The sequence below is a fragment of the Meles meles genome, chromosome 18, assembly GCF_922984935.1.
Source record: "Meles meles chromosome 18, mMelMel3.1 paternal haplotype, whole genome shotgun sequence".
NCBI lineage: Eukaryota > Metazoa > Chordata > Mammalia > Carnivora > Mustelidae > Meles > Meles meles.
The window spans coordinates 22,417,548-22,436,139 of record NC_060083.1 but is presented as its reverse complement, the minus strand read 5'-3'; the positions used below and the strand labels follow the sequence as shown (position 1 = coordinate 22,436,139).

Here is an 18,592-nt window from a genome sequence, read left to right as displayed (position 1 = left end):
GGGGGGAGTCAGCGGGACAGGCGCAGGTGCCCCGTGACGCTCTGTACAACTAAAGGTGATTATTGCACACCTGACACTTCCAGAACCTTCCCTCTGCTACCTACTGCCTTGTAGAGATCTGGTTAAGGGGGCCTGACATAGAACCTAGTAGTCCCAGGGGGCCCATTTCCACTTACTCATTCACTCACTTATTCATTCAGTAAACTCTCCCTAGGTATCCGCTCTTTGCTCTTTGCCAGGCTGTGCTGGACAATGACAATATCAAGGATCTTTGAGGGCCTTGAGGCATTCCTTGACCTTAAGGAGTTCAGAATCTCTAGAGGAGGCAGACACTGAAATAGGCAATAACAATAGAAGGCCTATCTCCCAAATGCAAGGGGGTCAAGGTCAAAGGGGCTTGATAGTGACTTTCTAGAGGTCCTTATCAACCAACGTGGCTTTCCTGAACCACCTCATCCACCCTAGACCTGGCTCATGCCCCAGTCAGCTCAGAAAACCTCTGGAAATAAGGGAGTGGCCAGATATAATGGGAAAAATCACAGACTCAGGAGATGGGCAGATCTGTGTCTAAATCCTCTTCCCATTGGCTGTCGACCTTGGACAGGTCATTTGACCTCTCTAACCTTCCCTTTCCTCTGCTGTACCATGTGACCAATACACCCATTCCATAAAGTCACAAGGAGGATTAAACAAAAGGGTTCATGGGAAATGCTTAGCACTTAGCCCGTTCCGTGAACTTAGCGTATTCCATGAAGGAACCAGAAACAAGTGTTAAAGAACTGGCAGGATGGGAGGGGGAGGAAAAGGGGCTTGCCTCTGCCCCTCTCCCATCAGCATTTCTCCTGACGCCCCTTCCCCCAGGCAAAGTCTTCTTGACAGGGTAACCAGTTCAGACTGGGGAGTGCTAATGGGGAAATAATTGGTGTGAGCAATTATGGCATTGCCCTGCCGTTGTCAGGGACTGATTCTGCAGCCCTGCTGGGTCCACAGCCCCGAGGGGGAGGAGGACTGGGCGCTGGAGAGGGAAATGCTTAGAACCCACCTAAGAAGCACTCGCCCCTTGCTAGCCTCTCCACCCAAACTGGGAGAGCAGTCTGGTGCTGGCATCAGGGCTGGTCAGCAGGGCTTGGCAGAGGCAGGGGGCTAGCTGAGACAAGGGTGAGCATCTAGGCGGCCCGGCCAGCCTCCCTAATGGCTCATCAATCCTCCCCAGCAGCGGGCATAATTTCACGGCACGGTAACCTTCTCTCTTGCCGCAAATTCCTTTGCATGAAACCCTGGACCTTCTCTCTGCTGGGCCAGACAAAGGTGGCTGAAAGGCAGTGAGCTGGAGGCCTGGCAAGGGGTACAGACCCCAAAGAGGGGCTGGGAGAGCTGGCCCAGTCCTGCCTTCTGCTCAGCTCCCAGAAGCCCTCCCTCCTCGGCCCAGTTTTTGTCAATGATCAGCTCTTTCCTTAATGAGCGTAATTCCCCTAATTATAGGCTGTAATTAGCCCTGATCCCAGAGATGGGAACAGGAGGAGCATGTGCTCACACGCGTGTCTCCCTGGGCTGGAGAAAGAGGGTGCCAGAAGAGGGGGCGAGGGGACTAGTACCCACAGCACTGCCAGAGCTATCCAAGATAACGTTGGAGATCACAAGGAAGGGCCCCCACAAGGGCTTCATCTGTAGAACCAGGCTCCGACTCCCCTCCTACAGCCCCAGGCAGGGTGAGGAAGCAGAGGGCCCTGCCAGGCATCCCCTCCTCCCTCCTGAGCATTCCTGGCACTGGACTTGGCCCCAGAAACAGACGCCGGGGAGAAAATAGCTCAACAGATTGCCGTCATCCAGGCTCCCTGGGAACGGTAGTCATGGCAACAGGAGGAAGCTCCTCCTGGGAAGTGGCCACTATGGAGTCTGGGGGCTTCCTCTTCCGCCCCCAACCTCCTGCTCTCACCTCTTCCCAGCCCAGTTTCCTAATCTGTGAAATGGGGGACCGCTCTTTCCAGAGTTGCGATAAGAACCCACAGGGAAATATAAGGACATCTGACTCGACCTAGACCTGTCTGGGTGTCACCCCCCTCCCTGCACTCTGGTTGGGGGTGCCCCACACTCTTTTCCCCATCCCGTCCTGGCCAGGGGTCTCTCCTCAGGTCACTGTGAGGGGTCACCCTCACCAAACACCCAGGGCAATCTTGTCTATCACTCATGGGTTCCTCTGACTCCTGAGTCCTGGTTTTTACCTCACCAGGGGAAGCAGGTGGGAGAGGGGAGATGGAAAGCTCTAGAGCCGGGAGCTTCAAATGTCCTCTCCACCACTTACTGGCTATGTGATCAGGGCAAGTCCCCCAGTCTCTCTGAACTTCAGTTTTCCTTATTGGGAAATGTGTTAATAATCCATACTTTGCCTTCCTTCCTCCCAAGCATTCTGTAGAAGTGTGAAGGCATTTAAGAAGCTGGAAGGTGCCTGCAGATGTGAGGTGCTTTTGTTCATTGAGATTCCGAACAATAACAGCAGGCCGGGACATTTGGTATTTGTTCTGTGCCAGGAATTATGCATATGTCCTCTCAGTTAACCTCTCATGTAACAACACTGGATGCAGTACTGGAAATGGGGGGGGGGGGATAAACAGGGAAACGGAGGCACAGAGAAGTTAGGTAACTTGCCCAAGGTGGCACAGCAAGTAAGGGAGCTTGTGTTCTTTAAACCCAGGCAGTCAGACCCCAGAACCCACTCCCTAAACGTTACCCTTTCGTCCCTGTCAATCACAAAAAACCACTCATTGGCTATGAGAGAGGAAGAATCATCCTCTCCCTTTTCATAAGCGCAGTGACTATAGAGCCAGGATGGGTAAAAATCATGGAACTTATTTCTGGATCCTGTTCTGCCCAGAGGCGGCCCCCTTGTCTCTTCACACAAATCGCACGCAGGCTAGCCAAGGACCTCTAGACCTGCCTGGACCTCTCTTTCCATCCACCTAGTGCCATCAGTGAGGGTGGGCCCCGCCACCGCAAGATCCTCAGTCTAGACAATCCCTATCCCTCTTACTACCCCCACGGGTTTTCAGACTCTGTAGCCCAAGCCTTCACTCAGCCTCTCTCCTTGACCTCCTCTAGCCTTCTTTCCCCCTCTGGGACGCAAGCCCTAACCCTCATTTTTAGCTATCGCCCTGGCTTGGCACCGAGCTGGGACTTGCCAGGTTGTCTTGTAGGATTTGCTGCCACCATTCGGTCATACTTGGTATGACAATTCCAAAAGTTACCAAGCTTTCCCAGGCAATTTGTCCTTCCCCCAACTTTCAAGGAAGGCGGGCCCTACCTCCCCACCCTTGCCCCATCCTGTTTTTAAAAGAAGTCCACAGTCCTTGCCAGTGAACACTGGGAAAGCTTTTACTGTCTGACTTCAGTCGTTCTAGCTGTAATTCATATCCGTCCCCTACAGGAAAAATAGCATCAATACTTTACATGAGGATAGACTTACTGTTTCAAGTGTTTTCCCATCTATAAGTCATTCAATAAACCTTTCTTAAAGATGTGCTCTCAGCTGGATTCCAGGGACACCAAAGCTGAATAAAATCCTATCCCCTTTATTCTCTTAATAACCCTGTAGGTAGCCTGGCATTTTGAACCTCATTTAACAAAGGGGAAACTGGGACACAGAAAGGCTGAAAAACTGGCCAAAAGCATCAGGAAGCTTGGACCAGGACCCAAGCCTCCTAACTTCCAGCTCTGCGCGTGCTCCATTCACCAGCCCAGGATGCTGGAAATATCTCTGGCCCCTTCTGGGGTGGGGAGCAGAGTCTTTCCTGGAATTCCCGATGCTTCTTCCGGTCCCGAGTGACACCTCCAGGCAGGCTGTGGCAGACCCCTTTTGCCCTGGCTATGACTCAGCCCCCCGGCACGCACACACACACAAACACACAATGTCACCCAATTTCTCTCACAGCCTACCTCCTGAGCTGCCACTTTCCCCGGCGCCCTGTTTATGGAGCTGTGACCGTCACCAGCCTCCACCCAGGAGGTAGCGCCCGCTTCCGCTGTGCCACTGGCTACCAGCTGAAGGGTGCCAGACTTCTCACCTGTCTCAATGCCACCCAGCCCTTCTGGGATTTCCAGGAGCCTGTCTGCATTGGTAAGTGGCTCCAAGGGACTCAGGGCTAAACAGAGGAGTAAGAGGGGTGTTGCTTATCCCTGCTCTACATTGCTATCTGGAACCTTCATTTGCTCTCTGTAAGGAAGCCAGAAAATGGTCACATGCCTCCATAGCATTTATCCAAACCCTGTGTTGAGCACTTCCTATATCCAGGCACTACGGGTATACAGAGCTGAATTAAATGGAGACCATGCCCTCAAAGGGCCCACAATTCTGGGAAATGGAGGAAGAAGGAAGCACATGGATCACCGATTTCCAAAGCAGGCAGTAAAAAACACCAGTGAAGAGTCGTAAAGTGATGTGGGCAGGAAGGAAGCAATGGTTCTTAGATGGGTATTTGGGAGGCATCTTGGAGGAATTGACATTGAAATCTTGACCTTTTTTTTAAAGATTTATTTATTTGTTTGACAGAAAAAGAGAGAGCGCAAGAGCAAGCACAGGCAGGGGAGCGGCAGGCAGAGGGAGTGGGAGAAGCAGGCTTCCCACTGAGCAGGGATCCTGATATGGGGCTCAATCTCAGGACCCCGGGATCATGACCTGACCTGAAGGCAGGCACTTAACCAACTAAGCCCCCCAGGTACCCCTGAAGGTTTGACATTTTAATGGACACATATTACACAAATGGCACATATTAATTGTGTGAAAAGACAAGAGTACAGGCACTTAGCACAGAGGCAACAAGGTGAGGCAATGTTTGGGGACTCAGAAAACAGCCAGGGAGGAGCTCAGAACAATTCCGCAGGAGAGCCAGCTTGGTGGTATCCAGAGGCCAGGAGGCCAGGCAGGCAAGAGGCTCTGAACTTGACAGTGACTTTGGAATAGAGAGGAGGGAAGAGGTCCCAGAGACACTGTCGAGCAAAGCAGGACAAGTGAAAGGAGACTTTCTCCCGGGTTCTGGGCCTGGACAATGAAGAACTCTGAGGTTGTTGCCAAGGGAGAGGGGCTTCTTGGCAGAAGGAAGATGGAGCGTTTAATCAGCAGTGTAAAAGGCAGCTTGGACATCTTTTCTCTTTTCTTTTTTTTTAATAGCTCAGGTTCTTGAACCTTATGTCATTTTATTTTTTTTTAAGATTTTATTTATTTATTTGACAGACAGAGATCACAAGTAGGCAGAGAGGCAGGCAGAGAGAGAGAGGGGGAAGCAGGCTCCCCACTGAGCAGAGAGCCCGATGCGGGGCTCGATCCCAGGACCCTGGGATCATGACCAGAGCTGAAGGCAGAGGCTTTAACCCACTGAGCCACCCAGGCGCCCCCTTTATGTCATTTTATAAACTCTTCCTGGGTGCCAGGAACAAGCAGAGGTGAATAAGCCAGATGTGGTCTCTGCTCTCCGGGAGCTCTCTGGCCAGTGGGGAAACCAGCATGCAGCAGATTCTGTGCAAACTGTACTGTGATGGGGTGAATTCAGGGCCTGGTCGGGATCCAAGGGAGGGAGAGCTGCTCCAAAATGAAGAAGAAGGCAAAGAAAGCTTCCCAGGGAGAGAGCATGGAAGGACAATAAGAATGTTAGCTCAGGGAAGTGGAGTGGATTCTTGGGACAGAATATGCAAAGGTGTGGAAAGCGCAAAGCATGCTAGAGTGACGACATGACAAGGTGTGCCTGAAGAGTGCACGCGGGATGGGGCTGAAGACAAGTCAGGAGAAGGCCAGCTTCGTAAAGGGCTTAAAGGCCACCTTGAGCTTGGATGACCCAGGGGTAACAGGGAACCACAGACAAATTCAAGTGGAGGTGGGCATGATCACATTTGTGGAGCAGTTCTGTTCTGAGCCCAGGTAGAAAGATGTGTCTTGCCCTCTCTGCAGAGAAGTGGAGAAGAAACTCACCATGAGCCCCTCTCCAAGAACTTTATTAAGTTAAAATATTCTGCCATCTTAAATATCTAGAGACAAGGGTGTTGTGTCTTGGCTGGGACAGCCTGGTCTCAGAGCAGGCAGGGTCCAGAGCTGAGTGCCCAGGAGAGGAAAGTGCTTCCTGGACTCCTCTTGCCTTTGAAACCCCTTCTCTGGCCCCACTCAATTACTTGTGGCCACGTAACCCAGAAGTCTTTGGTGATGGGGCTGTGTGGGCTACTCAGCTTCCCCTTGAAAAAGGACAGTCTCAGGCCAGAGGGGTCAGCCCAGAAACAATGGTGATAGTGAGGCTATCTCAGAAAGTAGGTAAGGCCAGGTCCTGGCCAGCAGTGTCCACTGAGGGCATAAGATCTGGAGGTAGATGATAGGGATACCAGATGTTTGTCAGGCCAGAGCGGGTCCTGCCCTCTTTTTTACCCGCACTCACTCATTTTATTCAACAGACACTGAATACCAACACTTCCTGGCCTGAAAAGACCTTGCCCCTGCCCGAGGGGGTCCTAATGAAGGGACATATCCAAGCAATAATTAGTTTCAGGAAAGTGGCATGAGATAGAAGAGGCAGATATACCCAAGAAGGTTGGAGCCCCAGTGTGAGGACTTTTAAGGGGCTGCCTGGAGGAAGTCAGGGAAGGCGTCCCAGAGGAGTCAGCAGAGAGGGAAAGTGATTTCCCCAGAGCCACATGGCTAGATCTACCACTGTCAATGGAGCTGCACATGAATAATCCCAGAGGTGTGGAAGGCTAGGATTCTGGAAGCCGGGCTGTCTGGGGCTGCAGGGTCATGGAGGCCAAGGATGGACCTCCAGGACCACGAAGGTGTAGAGGGCACAAGAGCCGGGGTGGGCTGGCAGGCCTGGTAGGCCATCCAGAATCCGGCCCACAGTCCTGGCCCTGTCTCACAGCCGCCTGCGGTGGAGTGACCCGCAATGCCACTACTGGCCGTATTGTCTCCCCGGGCTTCCCGGGCAACTACAGCAACAATCTCACCTGCCACTGGCTGCTTGAGGCCCCAGAAGGCCAGCGGCTGCACTTACACTTTGAGAAGGTTTCCCTGGCGGAGGATGACGACAGGTGAGGGGAGCCATGGGGGGTTGGGAACACCAGGCCGGCCAGCATTCCTGTTGCGGGGACAGAACACAAGTCCGGGCCACCCCCGAGCCGGGACAGTGGGACCAGCCGTGCCCCTCCTGCTTTCCTGACCCAGACTCATCATCCGCAATGGAGACAACGTGGAGGCCCCTCCAGTGTATGACTCCTACGAGGTAGAGTACCTACCCATCGAGGGACTGCTCAGTTCTGGCCGGCACTTCTTCGTGGAGCTCAGCACTGACAGCAGCGGGGCAGCTGCCGGCATGGCCCTGCGCTATGAGGGTGAGCCTGCGGGGAGCCCGCAGGGCTGAAGGGCTGGAGCCTAGGCCTCTCCTAGGGCTCCTAGGTCCTCTCCTCTCACACCCTCCCCTCTGCCTCCATTCCATCATCATTCCTTCTAACTCAGCCCCTGCTCACCTAGCACTTAGGTGCCCCCACCCCGTCCTTGGGGATTCCCACCCCATTCTTGCAAGAGACCCTCACCTGGACCCAGGCCCTTTAGTCCAAGAGAATGAATCCTTTATAGTTTGAAGAGCGAAAAAGGCCCTAACCTGTAGAGAAGGAAAATTGTTGCAAGAGATATTCTAGAACCGCTCCTGCATGCATGCATGCATTAATTAATTTAAAAACCATTTATTGAGCGCCTTGTGTGTATGGAGCACAAAACTAGGTGCTAGGAATACAACGGTGATCAAGCCTGTCTCCTGCACATGATAGGGTATGGTGCTCTGGGCATCCTTCCTTTGCTGCAAGCCTAGGACTGTGGTCGGGAAGATAAAGACCTTGGGGTGGGAGGCAGAAGGACACCTGCTCCCCTCAACTCCCATTTGGCCCGGCTGAGGTTAAGCTGGGCCTGCCCGTGGTTTGCAGCCTTCCAGCAGGGCCACTGCTATGAACCCTTTGTCAAATACGGCAACTTCAGCAGCAGCGCCCCCTCCTACCCTGTGGGCACCACTGTGGAGTTCAGCTGTGACCCTGGCTACACCCTGGAGCAGGGCTCCATCATCATTGAGTGCATTGACCCCCACGACCCGCAGTGGAACGAGACAGAGCCAGCCTGCCGAGGTCAGTAGGTACCTGTGGATGGGCCTGCCCTAGGGGCAGGAAGCAAGGTGGGGGACCAGACCCAATGGCAGAGCTTGGGGCCATAGGGGCCCTGTGACTTGTGAGATTCAAGCTCGCGCCATGCAAGAAGGAGGTGGGGGCTCCTGGCCATGGGTCAGCACTCTTGTGGGCAGGTGGCAGCCAGAGAACATAGCACAGAGGGTGGGGGGGTGGAATGCAGAGGGGACACACCTCCACATCCCCTGCCTTCCAGCTGTGTGCAGTGGGGAGATCACAGACTCAGCTGGTGTGGTGCTCTCCCCCAACTGGCCGGAGCCTTACAGCCGCGGGCAGGACTGCATCTGGGGCGTGCACGTGGAGGAGGACAAGCGCGTCCTGCTGGACGTCCGAGTGTGAGTGCCTGCTGGGCGAGGCTGAGCCAGCTCCTGGGCTCTGGGGCCATCTGTGGCCCCAGCCCAACCTGGAGTCCCCAGGCCGACCCTCCCTGACAGCCCTCCTCCACAGGCTGCGCATAGGCCCTGGCGACGTGCTTACCTTCTATGATGGGGACGACCTGACAGCCCGGGTCCTGGGCCAGTACTCGGGGCCCCGTGGCCACTTCAAGCTCTTTACCTCCATGGCCGATGTCACCATACAGTTCCAGTCAGACCCCGGGGCCTCGGTGCTGGGCTACCAGCAGGGCTTTGTCATCCACTTCTTTGGTGAGCTTGTTGTCCCTGGGGGAGTCAGGGGAGAGGGGAGGCCCGAATATGGATCCTAAACTGCAAGTTGGAGAGACCGAGGCAATGAGTCTTGGTTCTCTTATCTGACAAGAGAAAGCTGGGAAAAGCTCCAGGCATCCCAGCCCCTGAAGGAAGCTAGTCTAATTCTCCATCGTCCCTCGGGGCCCTGTGATAGGGAGCCTTCCGCTGCAGAGATTTGGGTAGACAGCAGGAAGACCTTCGTCACAAATATGACAAACTACGGAAAGGGGTTTGTTTCTACCTTCTGACCATCTTGAACAGAAGTGACAATTCCCCCACCCTCCCCAGCCCCCATCTCAGGACCGGGGAACTGGCCAATGTGCTTTTTAAAGTAAAGCCAAAGCCAAAATGATAACCCAGGAAGCTCAGAAACCGAATGATGTCGGGAACAGGCCGGGAGGGGCCCCTGAGCAGGAAGGAATGGGTTGCTGTGCCTGTCCAGGCCAGGCGAGGCCCAGGCCAAACCGGCAGGAAGTGGGGTGTCCTCACAGTTAGGAAAGTGATCACAGCTATTTCAGTGCTGGCTGAGGGCCTACATCTTGCTGCCTCTGTGTCCCCCAGAGGTGCCCCGCAATGACACATGTCCAGAGCTGCCAGAGATCCCCAATGGCTGGAAGAGCCCGTCTCAGCCTGAGCTGGTACATGGCACGGTCGTCACTTACCAGTGCTACCCTGGCTACCAGGTGGTAGGATCTAGTGTCCTTATGTGCCAGTGGGACCTAACCTGGAGTGAGGACCTGCCCTCCTGTCAGAGAGGTGAGTACCTGTTCCCCACGGTTCCCTCCTCAGTGCAAGATGCTAGCCTCCCTCTTTGATCCTGAACCTGACTTCGGCTGTTACCAGCTAGTGCCCTTGAATTTCCTCCACCTCTTGTAGCCTCTGTTGCCTACCCTGTGAAATGGGACCTTTTCAAAGGGTTATCTGCCAAGCCTTTCAAATATTTCCTTCCTGGTAGATAGCCAGCGTTTGTTGACTCTAGTGGGTAGGAAGGGGACAAAGGAGGGAGGCACCCCAGCCAAATGGCAGGGACAGAGAAATAGGCAGCAGCGCCATGTGACAAGAAGATAATGGGCTGGCCTGGAGCAAAGCCAGGGTGGACTGGCCTTTGCTGAGTTCTACCTGGGCTACTTTCCCCCATGACCCTCTCCCTACAGTGACTTCCTGCCATGACCCTGGGGATGTGGAGCACAGCCGACGCCTCGTATCTAGCCCCAAATTTCCTGTGGGAGCCACTGTGCAGTATATCTGTGACCAGGGTTTTGTACTGACTGGTAGTCCCATCCTCACGTGCCACGACCGTCAGGCCAGCAGCCCCAAGTGGAGCGACCGGGCCCCCAAGTGTCTCCGTAAGTGTCGAATGGGGAAGAGGGGAATCCTTTTGTAGGAAACAAAAGATCAAAAGATACCACCTCTGGGGGCTCGGGACCTGGCACCCTCACTGGGCTCTGCCTGCTTTGCAGTGGAACAGCTCAAGCCATGCCACGGCCTCAGCGCCCCTGAGAATGGTGCCCACAGTCCTGAGAAGCGGCTTCACCCAGCAGGGGCTACTGTCCACTTCTCATGTGCCCCTGGCTACGTGTTGAAGGGCCAGGCCAGCATCAAGTGTGTGCCCGGGCACCCTTCCCATTGGAGTGACCCCCCACCCATCTGTAGGGCTGGTGAGTGTTCTGCTACTCTCAGAACTCCTGTCTACCCCGGGGCGCCTGGGTGGCACGGTCAGTTGAGTGTCTGACTCTTGGTTTTCACATGGGTTGTGATCTTCGGGCTGTGGGATGAGGCCCTGCATCGGGCTCCGAGCTCAGTGTGAGGTCTGCTTACGATTCCCTCTCCCTTTCCCTCTGCTCTTCCTGCTCATGCTCTCTCTCTCAAATAAATTTGAAAAATCTTAAAAAAAAAAAAAAAGCCAAAACTCCTGCCTGTCCCACAGGGCTGCTCTAGCAGAGAATTTAGCAAAGATGCCAAGTGTTAAACGACCTGTCCACACCCCCCTTCATGTTACCCTTAGTCTCTCCAGTGTCTGCCAGATCCTTCTGACCTGGTGACAACAAGACAAATGCTAGTGTGGACTCTCCTTGGACAAATCCTTGCCATGATCAGTCTACTCCCTACCTTAGTGGTTTGGCCCATTGGTCTTACCTCTGCCCTTGGCCCTCCCCTCTTGTTCCAGCCTCTCTGGATGGGTTCTACAGCGGCCGCAGCCTGGATGGTGAGCCCCCCCCCTTGAGGGTCAGGGAAATAGTCTCTCTGCCCCTGGCTCTCACAGCTCCCAGGCCATGGGTTCCCCCAGAAGGGAGGGCAGAGAAAGAGAGAGGTCTGGGACCAGCAAAGCAAAATTTCCCTTCCCTGCCCCCAGCTAGCTACAGGGAGCTGGTCCCTGGATTCTCCTGGCCAGAGGTGAGGACAGATATGGGCTCTGGGTCACAGGAACTTCTGCCCCAATCCCAACCACTGTGTTTTCAGTTGCCAAGGCACCTGCTCCCTCCAGTTCCCTGGATGCTGCCCACATTGCAGCTGCCATTTTCTTGCCCCTGGTGGTGATGGCGCTCTTGGTGGGAGGTGTGTACCTCTACTTCTCTAGGTGAGTCTGGTTTCCCTTCCTGCCCTACATACCCAACTCACTTCTGCCCAGCATTTTTGACTCACAGGTATCTCCGTCCCACAGGCTCCAAGGGAAAAGCCCCCTGCGGCTGCCCCGGACACGACCCCGTCCCTATGACCGCATTACTGTGGAGTCAGCATTTGACAATCCAACTTACGAGATTGGAGTAAGTACCCATGCCATTCTTTGCACCCTATCCAGGCCCTAATTCTATGCTCTCTTGGGTGGGTACCCCTGAGGGTCCCTCCAAGCCCTCTCACTCTTCCCCTTTTCCTTGGGAAGTGGATTATGGGCTGGCAAACCTTAAACAAGTTTCCAACTCCCAGCAGTCTCTTTACTTTGCAGGAGACGAAAGAATATGAAGTCTCCATCTAGGTGGGGGCAGCTTGGAGAGGCCAGCTCAGCCCAGCATCACAGCCTAGCAGCAGAGTTTCCAGCTTCCTGCTGTCCCTACACTTCCTGTACATACCATCTGGGAAGAGATTTCACCAGTCCCTCAAGAAGCTGTGCCCTTCCCCATCTGCAATGCCCACCAGGGCCTATTTTCTTGGTACCACTGCCCACCCAGGGCCCTTGCTTGGGTTCAAGTCAGGCGGCATCTTCCTCTGGGCAGAGCAGAGCTGGAGTACACACATCAAGAACCAGCATTCTCCTGACCCTTCTTCATGGCCTGGACCTCTAGCCTGGAATTCACAAGCAGAGGAAGAGCACCTCTCTCCAGGTTGACCACCATCCAGCCTGGCATGTGGCACCCTGCAGCAAGGTGAACTTGATGGTGGTGGAAACTGCTCCAGGGTGCTCCTCACGGGGCCATCACCAGTGGCCAAAGCTGCTGTCAACAGTGACCTCTGGGGAGTCCTGGCACGCTGACATCAGCCCCTCGGGGAGGTCTCTAGTCCTTCTCTAAGGCCCTAGGAATGGACAGTTCTGCTTCCTGGAGGCAATAATTCTAAGGGACCCGAAGGGGTTTAGGGACCCCACCCCAAGCTCAGGTTGGGCTTCCCTAGGCACTCATGCTCCACACCAAAGCAGGACACCCCACTGCTGCCTGGGCAGCCCTACATGCCAGTGAGAGGGAGACCTTCCCCTGATGTTGATCTGGCTTTACAAACATTTTCTTTCCCACGAGTCCCTCCCCCGACCCCAGCCACTCACCAGTCTCCCTTCCTGGCCATGGGGTTTTAGGATAAGGGGAGTGGGCAGGCATATTCTGGAGAGGAGCTGAGGTCCAAGGGCCCAGGAATTTGGCATGGAACAGGGGGTTAGAGACCCAGAGAGAGACCCAGGAGTTGGCTACAGGCCACTTTGTACATGTAATGTATTATACGGGGTCTGGGCTCCAGCCAGAGAACAATCTTCTATTTCTGTTGTTTCCTTATTAAAACAGTGTTTTGGAAGAAAAAAAAAGTAATGGCCAGGTAGATGGTGCTTTCTTGGAGGGAAGGGAGGTGGGAAATAAGTGCGATGTGGACTTCAAGACCAGAAGGCATGCTGGACCCACCAACTGATCACTCCCACATTTCATCCAAAACAAGTTACATGCAGATACTTCAGGGACCACTGTCCCAACAAGGTCAGTGCAACAGATGGCAGGTGAAGTAAGAGACCCCAGTGGCTTGCCCACAGGGGTGTGGAAGCCCAGGAACCCAACTGCTCATCTACCCCAATGCTTCCTTTCTTTCTCTTTGCTAGGTCCAGTACTACAGGCCAACACACTCCCAAACCCCTCCTCAATGCCACCGTATTGTTGACAAGGCCCAGGAAGCCTAACGCCTCTCTCGTTCCCCTTCGTCCCCAGTTAGCCAGGGTTAGGAAATTGGAATAAAAATCAGAGACCGATCCCCTAAACTTGAAGCTCTAGTTTGTCCTGGCCTCTGGGAATATCCAGACTATCAGGAGGAGGGGCAATGCAGCTTAGGACCTGGCTCCTATTTTAGCAAAAGCCCTCTCCATGGGCTCCAGAAAGAAGTTGGCTGGAAAGGACCTGCTTAAGCTTGCCATGTTTGGTCACTTGCAGCCCCAATGCCCCTTCCCTATGTCTCCCAGGCACCTCCTGAGTTGAAAATGTTAGCTCAGTTTTGGTCCTCAGCATGCACATCTGTGCTTAGAGGTGCACTCTGCATGGCTGCTCTCCAGAGTAATAGCAAGAGACGGGCATTGGAGTTATGGATACTCAGAGGCCAGAAAACAAAATCCCTGAAGGACATAATGACAGCCACCAGCACCTTCTACTTTCACAGTTTTCCAGCAGAGAGGTCCCAGTCACTCACGGCTGGCCACCTTCTGGCTCTACCACAGGCCAACTTGCAGGCCTGAGAAACTCGTCCATGCAGAGTGTAGTCCCTACACTAGCCACAAGAGGTCACTTCAGAAGACATCTGTATCCCACCTGCTAGCTCTCCTCAAACCCCCTTGAATAACCAAGACTGGAGCTCTCCAAGGTGGCACCAACTTCCAACCACTGGGCTGACCTCCTCCTCCAAGTTCTAAGAGGAAGGAGTGTAAAGTGATTAGTTCCCCTGGCACTTGTCAACAGAGCCAAGTATTATTTCCCTCGTTAGCCCAACAGCTGTTCCTATTCTCCACTGCAAATGATGATGTTGATCAAAGCAAAGCCCTCCTCATTGGGCATAGGCCAACGGACTATTTATCTGCCCCATAATGCTTTCAGGCTGACACAGCAGCACAGCTGGGTCCTGAGCAGTAAGAAGCCAGGGAGAGAGGGCACATGTGCTCCCAACTTCTGAGGGCCCGTGGCATGAAACAAAACCTCAGACTAGAAGAGGTCTGGCCACTTTCATATAACTAGCTCAGCCCTACTCTCTCTGAAGTCCACCTCTCTGATCTAGAACCACAAGAATTTCTTGTGTGCTGAGGCTGGTAGAGGGCAGAAAGCAGCCAATCTCTCTCTCTCTCACACACACACACACACACACACGACAGATAGGCTCATGACCTTATCATTCTTCCTAAGCACCAAGAGGATCATCAGAAAAGTCAGAAAAACTGAAACCTAAGACCACACGCTGACATCCCCACCTTATCTAACTCATCCTCCTTACTATCCCAAAAGAAGGAGCAGCAACAACTCCTCACAGACAGTTAACCTGGTGTAGTGGAAAGTGTCCTGGCCTGGGAATCAAATCTGTTCCATTCATAGGTCTGCCATAAATTCACTAAGAGAACTAGGCAATTCACCGCTCCTCTCTATGCATCTGGAAATGAGATTATCAAAGATGGTATGTAACCCCTTTCCGGTTTTATTCGTCTGCAAATATTAAGTACACCCTAACGATCACAGGTGAGCAGGACACAACTACCTGGCAACAATGCCAAATAAACGCCTAGTGGCAAGCACAGTGATGTTATCCCTTTCTCCGCTTCTTCGCCTACAGTCAGGCAAGATAACTGGCCATCTATGAAAGCGATAAAAAGGGCAGGGGCGCGTGCCGCACAGGAAGCCAGAATTCGAGGTGAGGTTTTCAGACTACAAATCCCAGCATACAGCACAGAAGCTCTCAAAAGCATCCCTTCCTGGCAGGCAAATCTCTCGTCCCCGAGTCCATCCCACCATACAGTGCATACATAGCATGCACACGGAACTACGGCTCCCACAACCCACCACATCCCTCGCGATTCTTGCTCCCAGGGTGCAATGCGCTCCCGTTCGGCCTTTGGACGTCTTGCGCATTGCAAACTGGGAGTTGAAGTCCGCTATAGGCAGGTAGTTGGGCGTTGTCAGCGTTACTAACTCTTCGCTGTGGGCTTCCTCTGGAGCAGTTCTCGGGGACAGTGATCTAGAGAGGATAGTAGTAATGGGCCTGCAAAACTCTCCATGGTGTCTTCATTACGCAAGGCAGAGATGCTGAGGCTAAAATTAACTGTCAGGAGCGGGAGGGTAGTGTGTACAGCAGCCATCCAACCCGACACCAAAAAAATAGTTTTCCGTCGCGGTGGCTTTTCTTTTCTCTTTACCAATATGGCGCCTAGTTCTGCCACACCTGATGCTGGGAACCAAACGATCCACTACAATATCCCTAGGAGTACTGCCGTCACCGACAGCCTACCGGCTCCAGCCAACACCACACCTTGCTCCTTCTTGTTCTTGCCTGAGGACTCCAAGGACATGGTAGCCTATATCCCATTACCAAAATGGCGAAAGTAGAAGCATTCTTGTTAGGGCCTGCAGATGACAATACGCTTGCGCGGAAGGCGGCTGTGTTGTGGGGCGGGAGGGGAGCATTCTCAACACGCCTGCGCAGGAACAGAGTAGTCTTGGTCTATACACAAACACCAATGGATGAAGAGCCCCCATGTTCCTGCGGCTGCGCTATGACCCTTAGAAACTCTTCAATGCGCCTGCGCGAGACCTCAGGTCCCGCCCTCTTATCTTAGTACGCTGGCGCAAGGCAGAAAGGCGGGGCTTCGGCCCTCCAGACGAATGCCAGCGCGGCTGCGCGCTGGGGGGTACCCCCTCACTGCGGCTGCGCGGGAGCCCGGCCGCCGGCTGTCACTGCGGTTGCGCGCGGCGAGCGGCGATCCCGGGGCGCCTGCGCGGGTGGCTTTGCGGGCGCTCGCGGTAAGTTTGCGCCAAGTGCGCGGCAGCCGGGACGCAGACGGCGGCGGCGGCGAGAGGCGGAGCCCGGGGACCACCCCCCATCACCCTCCCCGCAGTCACCTCACGTACCACAACCTCACCTAACCTCTCACCCCCCCTCCGATCCCCCCAACCCCGGGATGGCAGCGCCCGCCAGCCTTCCCGGCCGGACCAGCGGTCGCCAGCGCCGGCTTTAGCCTGTGGGACTAGGCCCCGCCGAGGCCTGACCCCGGGAGCCGGGACCCACCGTGCAGCCAGCCGCCGGGCCGAGGCTGAGGGGCCGCTCCCCCCTCACGGCCCGTGGGGAGGACGCTGCCGTCCCGGGGACTGGGGGCCGGGGGGTGGGGGGGAGCCAGGGCGAGGAAGTCGGGACCCGTGTTGGGAAAAAAGAAGGGGGGCCGGGGTCAGGAGCGCCCCCTCCCCCCGCTTCCCCCCTCCCCCTGGGGTTGGGGGGGCCGGAGCAGAGAGCGCCCAGCCCGGGAGGTGGATGAATGTGGGAGAAAATGGAGACCAAGACGATCGTGTACGACTTGGACACGTCGGGGGGGCTGATGGAGGTAAGAGTGGCCCTCCTCATCCCCTTCCCCCAGCGCCGGGAGGGAACCTCCGCCCTCCGCCCCACAAAGCGGGTCCTGAGCTCACAGCGCAAAAGGGCCAGAGGAAGGGGGGCTTCTTCCTCACCCAGACTCTCCCTCCCTTCTCTGCAATTCGAGGGGCTGAGCTCAGCCTCCGAGGACGTTTGCAGCAGTTTCACCTACCCGCCGCCCTGGATTCGCTCTCCCGAGGCACCAACCCACTCCATGTCGTTGCACCGGCGGGCCTCCCCACCCCCTTCTTGTCGGCCCCTTTGTGCTTCCCCCAGCACGTCCGGGTACCGGGTTTCAGGCCTCTTCAGAGCCTGGCTTTGGAGTCCCCCACTGTCCATACAAGGAAGTGGCGAGAAGGGAACCGCGCACCCTCTCCCCATCCCCCTACCCTGATCCTCCCCATTTGGAAGAAGCTGTTCTCGTTGTGCTGCAGGAAAGCTGTTAGGGTGGGCTCCCCCCGGTTCCGGGGGCTGAGAGGTTCTGGGAGCAGCTTGGATGGGAGGAAGAAGGACAAAAGGGGGGAGAGGGGTGGGTGACGGAGAAGCCTTGCCGGGGGGGCGACGGACCGCCCGTGAGCTCCGAGTGTGCACACACGCCGTTTGTATGTGTGTGCAGCAAATCCAAGCTCTGCTGGCTCCCCCCAAGACGGACGAGGCAGAAAAGCGGAGTCGGAAACCTGAAAAAGAGCCCCGGAGAAGCGGCAGGGCCACCAACCACGACAGCTGCGATAGCTGCAAAGAAGGTGGGGATCTCCTGTGCTGTGACCACTGCCCGGCCGCCTTCCACCTCCAGTGCTGGTAAGGTCTGGGGACCCCTTTGGAGCTCCTTGGCGGACCCTTCTCGGCACATTCCTTCACCCGGCCTACCCCTGGCTGCCGAAATAACGGGCGCTTGCAGCCGCTAGCTGACTTTCTGCAGCGGCTGGGGCGAGCGCCTCCCCGCCCCCAGGTGTCTGCCGGGATCTGGCCGTTTGGGAGTGGGGGGAGGAGCAGCAGTGGGTCCGGACCCCGAGGTGGGGGTTGGGACAAGTGAGGAGAGCCCCATCTGGGATTGGAAGGCTCTGGGTAGCCGGGACAGAGCCGGCAGGGCACGGCCGGCGGTGGCGGGGGAGGAAGGGGAGGAGCTCCGGGCCCTGTGCCGCTCGCCTGCCCGCGCGCCCTCCGCCCTCCGCCCTCGGGCTCATGCCGGGCTGGGCTCTCTTGCGGGCGGGTGCGCGGAGCCTTCGGCCGCCGGAGTTGGCCGGGTCCAGACCCGGGGGGTCGGACACCCGGGGGCTTGCGGCTGTGGAAGAAATCATGGAGGGTGTCTCTCGAGTCCGCCTCTTCTCCGCTTCTCTGTTTACAATATGGCGACCTGCCTTTAAATTATATTTTTATTCTCAGCGCCATTTTGGCTGCATATATGATTTGCAAACGTCTCCCGGGGAACGGTGGGGGTAGAGGCCTGGAGTCCTTTCTGCAGAAGCTCCTCGGGGACCCGGGCTAGGATCTCGCCGCTTTGGTCCCCTTTCTCTGGCCCCGCTTGCCCCCTGTTGCCTCTCGGAGCTGCCTCCCTCTCTCCCTCCCCTCCCCGCGCTGCCGCCTCTTAGGAAATCGGGCCGGGTTAGACAATTAAAATTGCCCTTGGGCGCCGATTTCACTTCTCCGCTCCGGATCAGCGAGCCCTTCGCGGCAAAATTCTTTGCTGCCGGGGCGGGATTGTGTGCGGTTAGCTCCGCGAGGGCATTTTTAAGGAGCAGAGAGCTGGAAAGCTGTGCGCTTCCCTCCGCCGCACCCCCCCCCCCCAACTGAACGCGAGAGGAGGGGAGAGACCGGAGAGAGGGAGGGACCTGGGTTGATCGCCCGCTGCGTGATCCTCCTCAGCAGCTCAGCCCAGAACAATCTAGCCAGGAAGAGTTTAAACTCCAGCTTCTGCCTGGAGAAACCAT

General features: G+C 55.6%; 2 protein-coding genes across 5 annotated transcripts in view; both read left to right on the top strand.

Annotated features, from left to right (window-relative positions):
* SEZ6 (seizure related 6 homolog) overlaps positions 1 to 12,835 on the top strand; it is a 45,104-nt gene extending 32,269 nt beyond the window's left edge. The window contains exons 5-17 of one of the 4 annotated variants that reach the window (XM_045983825.1): positions 3,926 to 4,111; positions 6,888 to 7,056; positions 7,190 to 7,356; positions 7,945 to 8,139; positions 8,393 to 8,531; positions 8,644 to 8,840; positions 9,444 to 9,638; positions 10,037 to 10,228; positions 10,343 to 10,540; positions 11,050 to 11,088; positions 11,343 to 11,460; positions 11,545 to 11,647; positions 11,827 to 12,835. In XM_045983825.1, the coding sequence (XP_045839781.1) occupies positions 3,926 to 4,111; positions 6,888 to 7,056; positions 7,190 to 7,356; positions 7,945 to 8,139; positions 8,393 to 8,531; positions 8,644 to 8,840; positions 9,444 to 9,638; positions 10,037 to 10,228; positions 10,343 to 10,540; positions 11,050 to 11,088; positions 11,343 to 11,460; positions 11,545 to 11,647; positions 11,827 to 11,856 (1,928 nt within the window). In that variant the 3' untranslated portion in view covers positions 11,857 to 12,835. Of the gene's footprint in view, positions 1 to 3,925; positions 4,112 to 6,887; positions 7,057 to 7,189; positions 7,357 to 7,944; positions 8,140 to 8,392; positions 8,532 to 8,643; positions 8,841 to 9,443; positions 9,639 to 10,036; positions 10,229 to 10,342; positions 10,541 to 11,049; positions 11,089 to 11,342; positions 11,461 to 11,544; positions 11,648 to 11,810 lie in introns of all 4 variants that reach the window. The other 3 variants (XM_045983824.1, XM_045983828.1, XM_045983827.1) reach the window with 3 other exon arrangements.
* Positions 12,836 to 16,190: 3,355 nt separating this feature from the next.
* The window catches only part of PHF12 (PHD finger protein 12), a 42,547-nt gene continuing 40,145 nt past the window's right edge, over positions 16,191 to 18,592 (top strand). The window contains 2 exon segments of the mRNA XM_045985780.1: positions 16,191 to 16,635; positions 17,281 to 17,462. Of these exon segments, the coding sequence (XP_045841736.1) occupies positions 16,570 to 16,635; positions 17,281 to 17,462 (248 nt within the window). The 5' untranslated portion in view covers positions 16,191 to 16,569.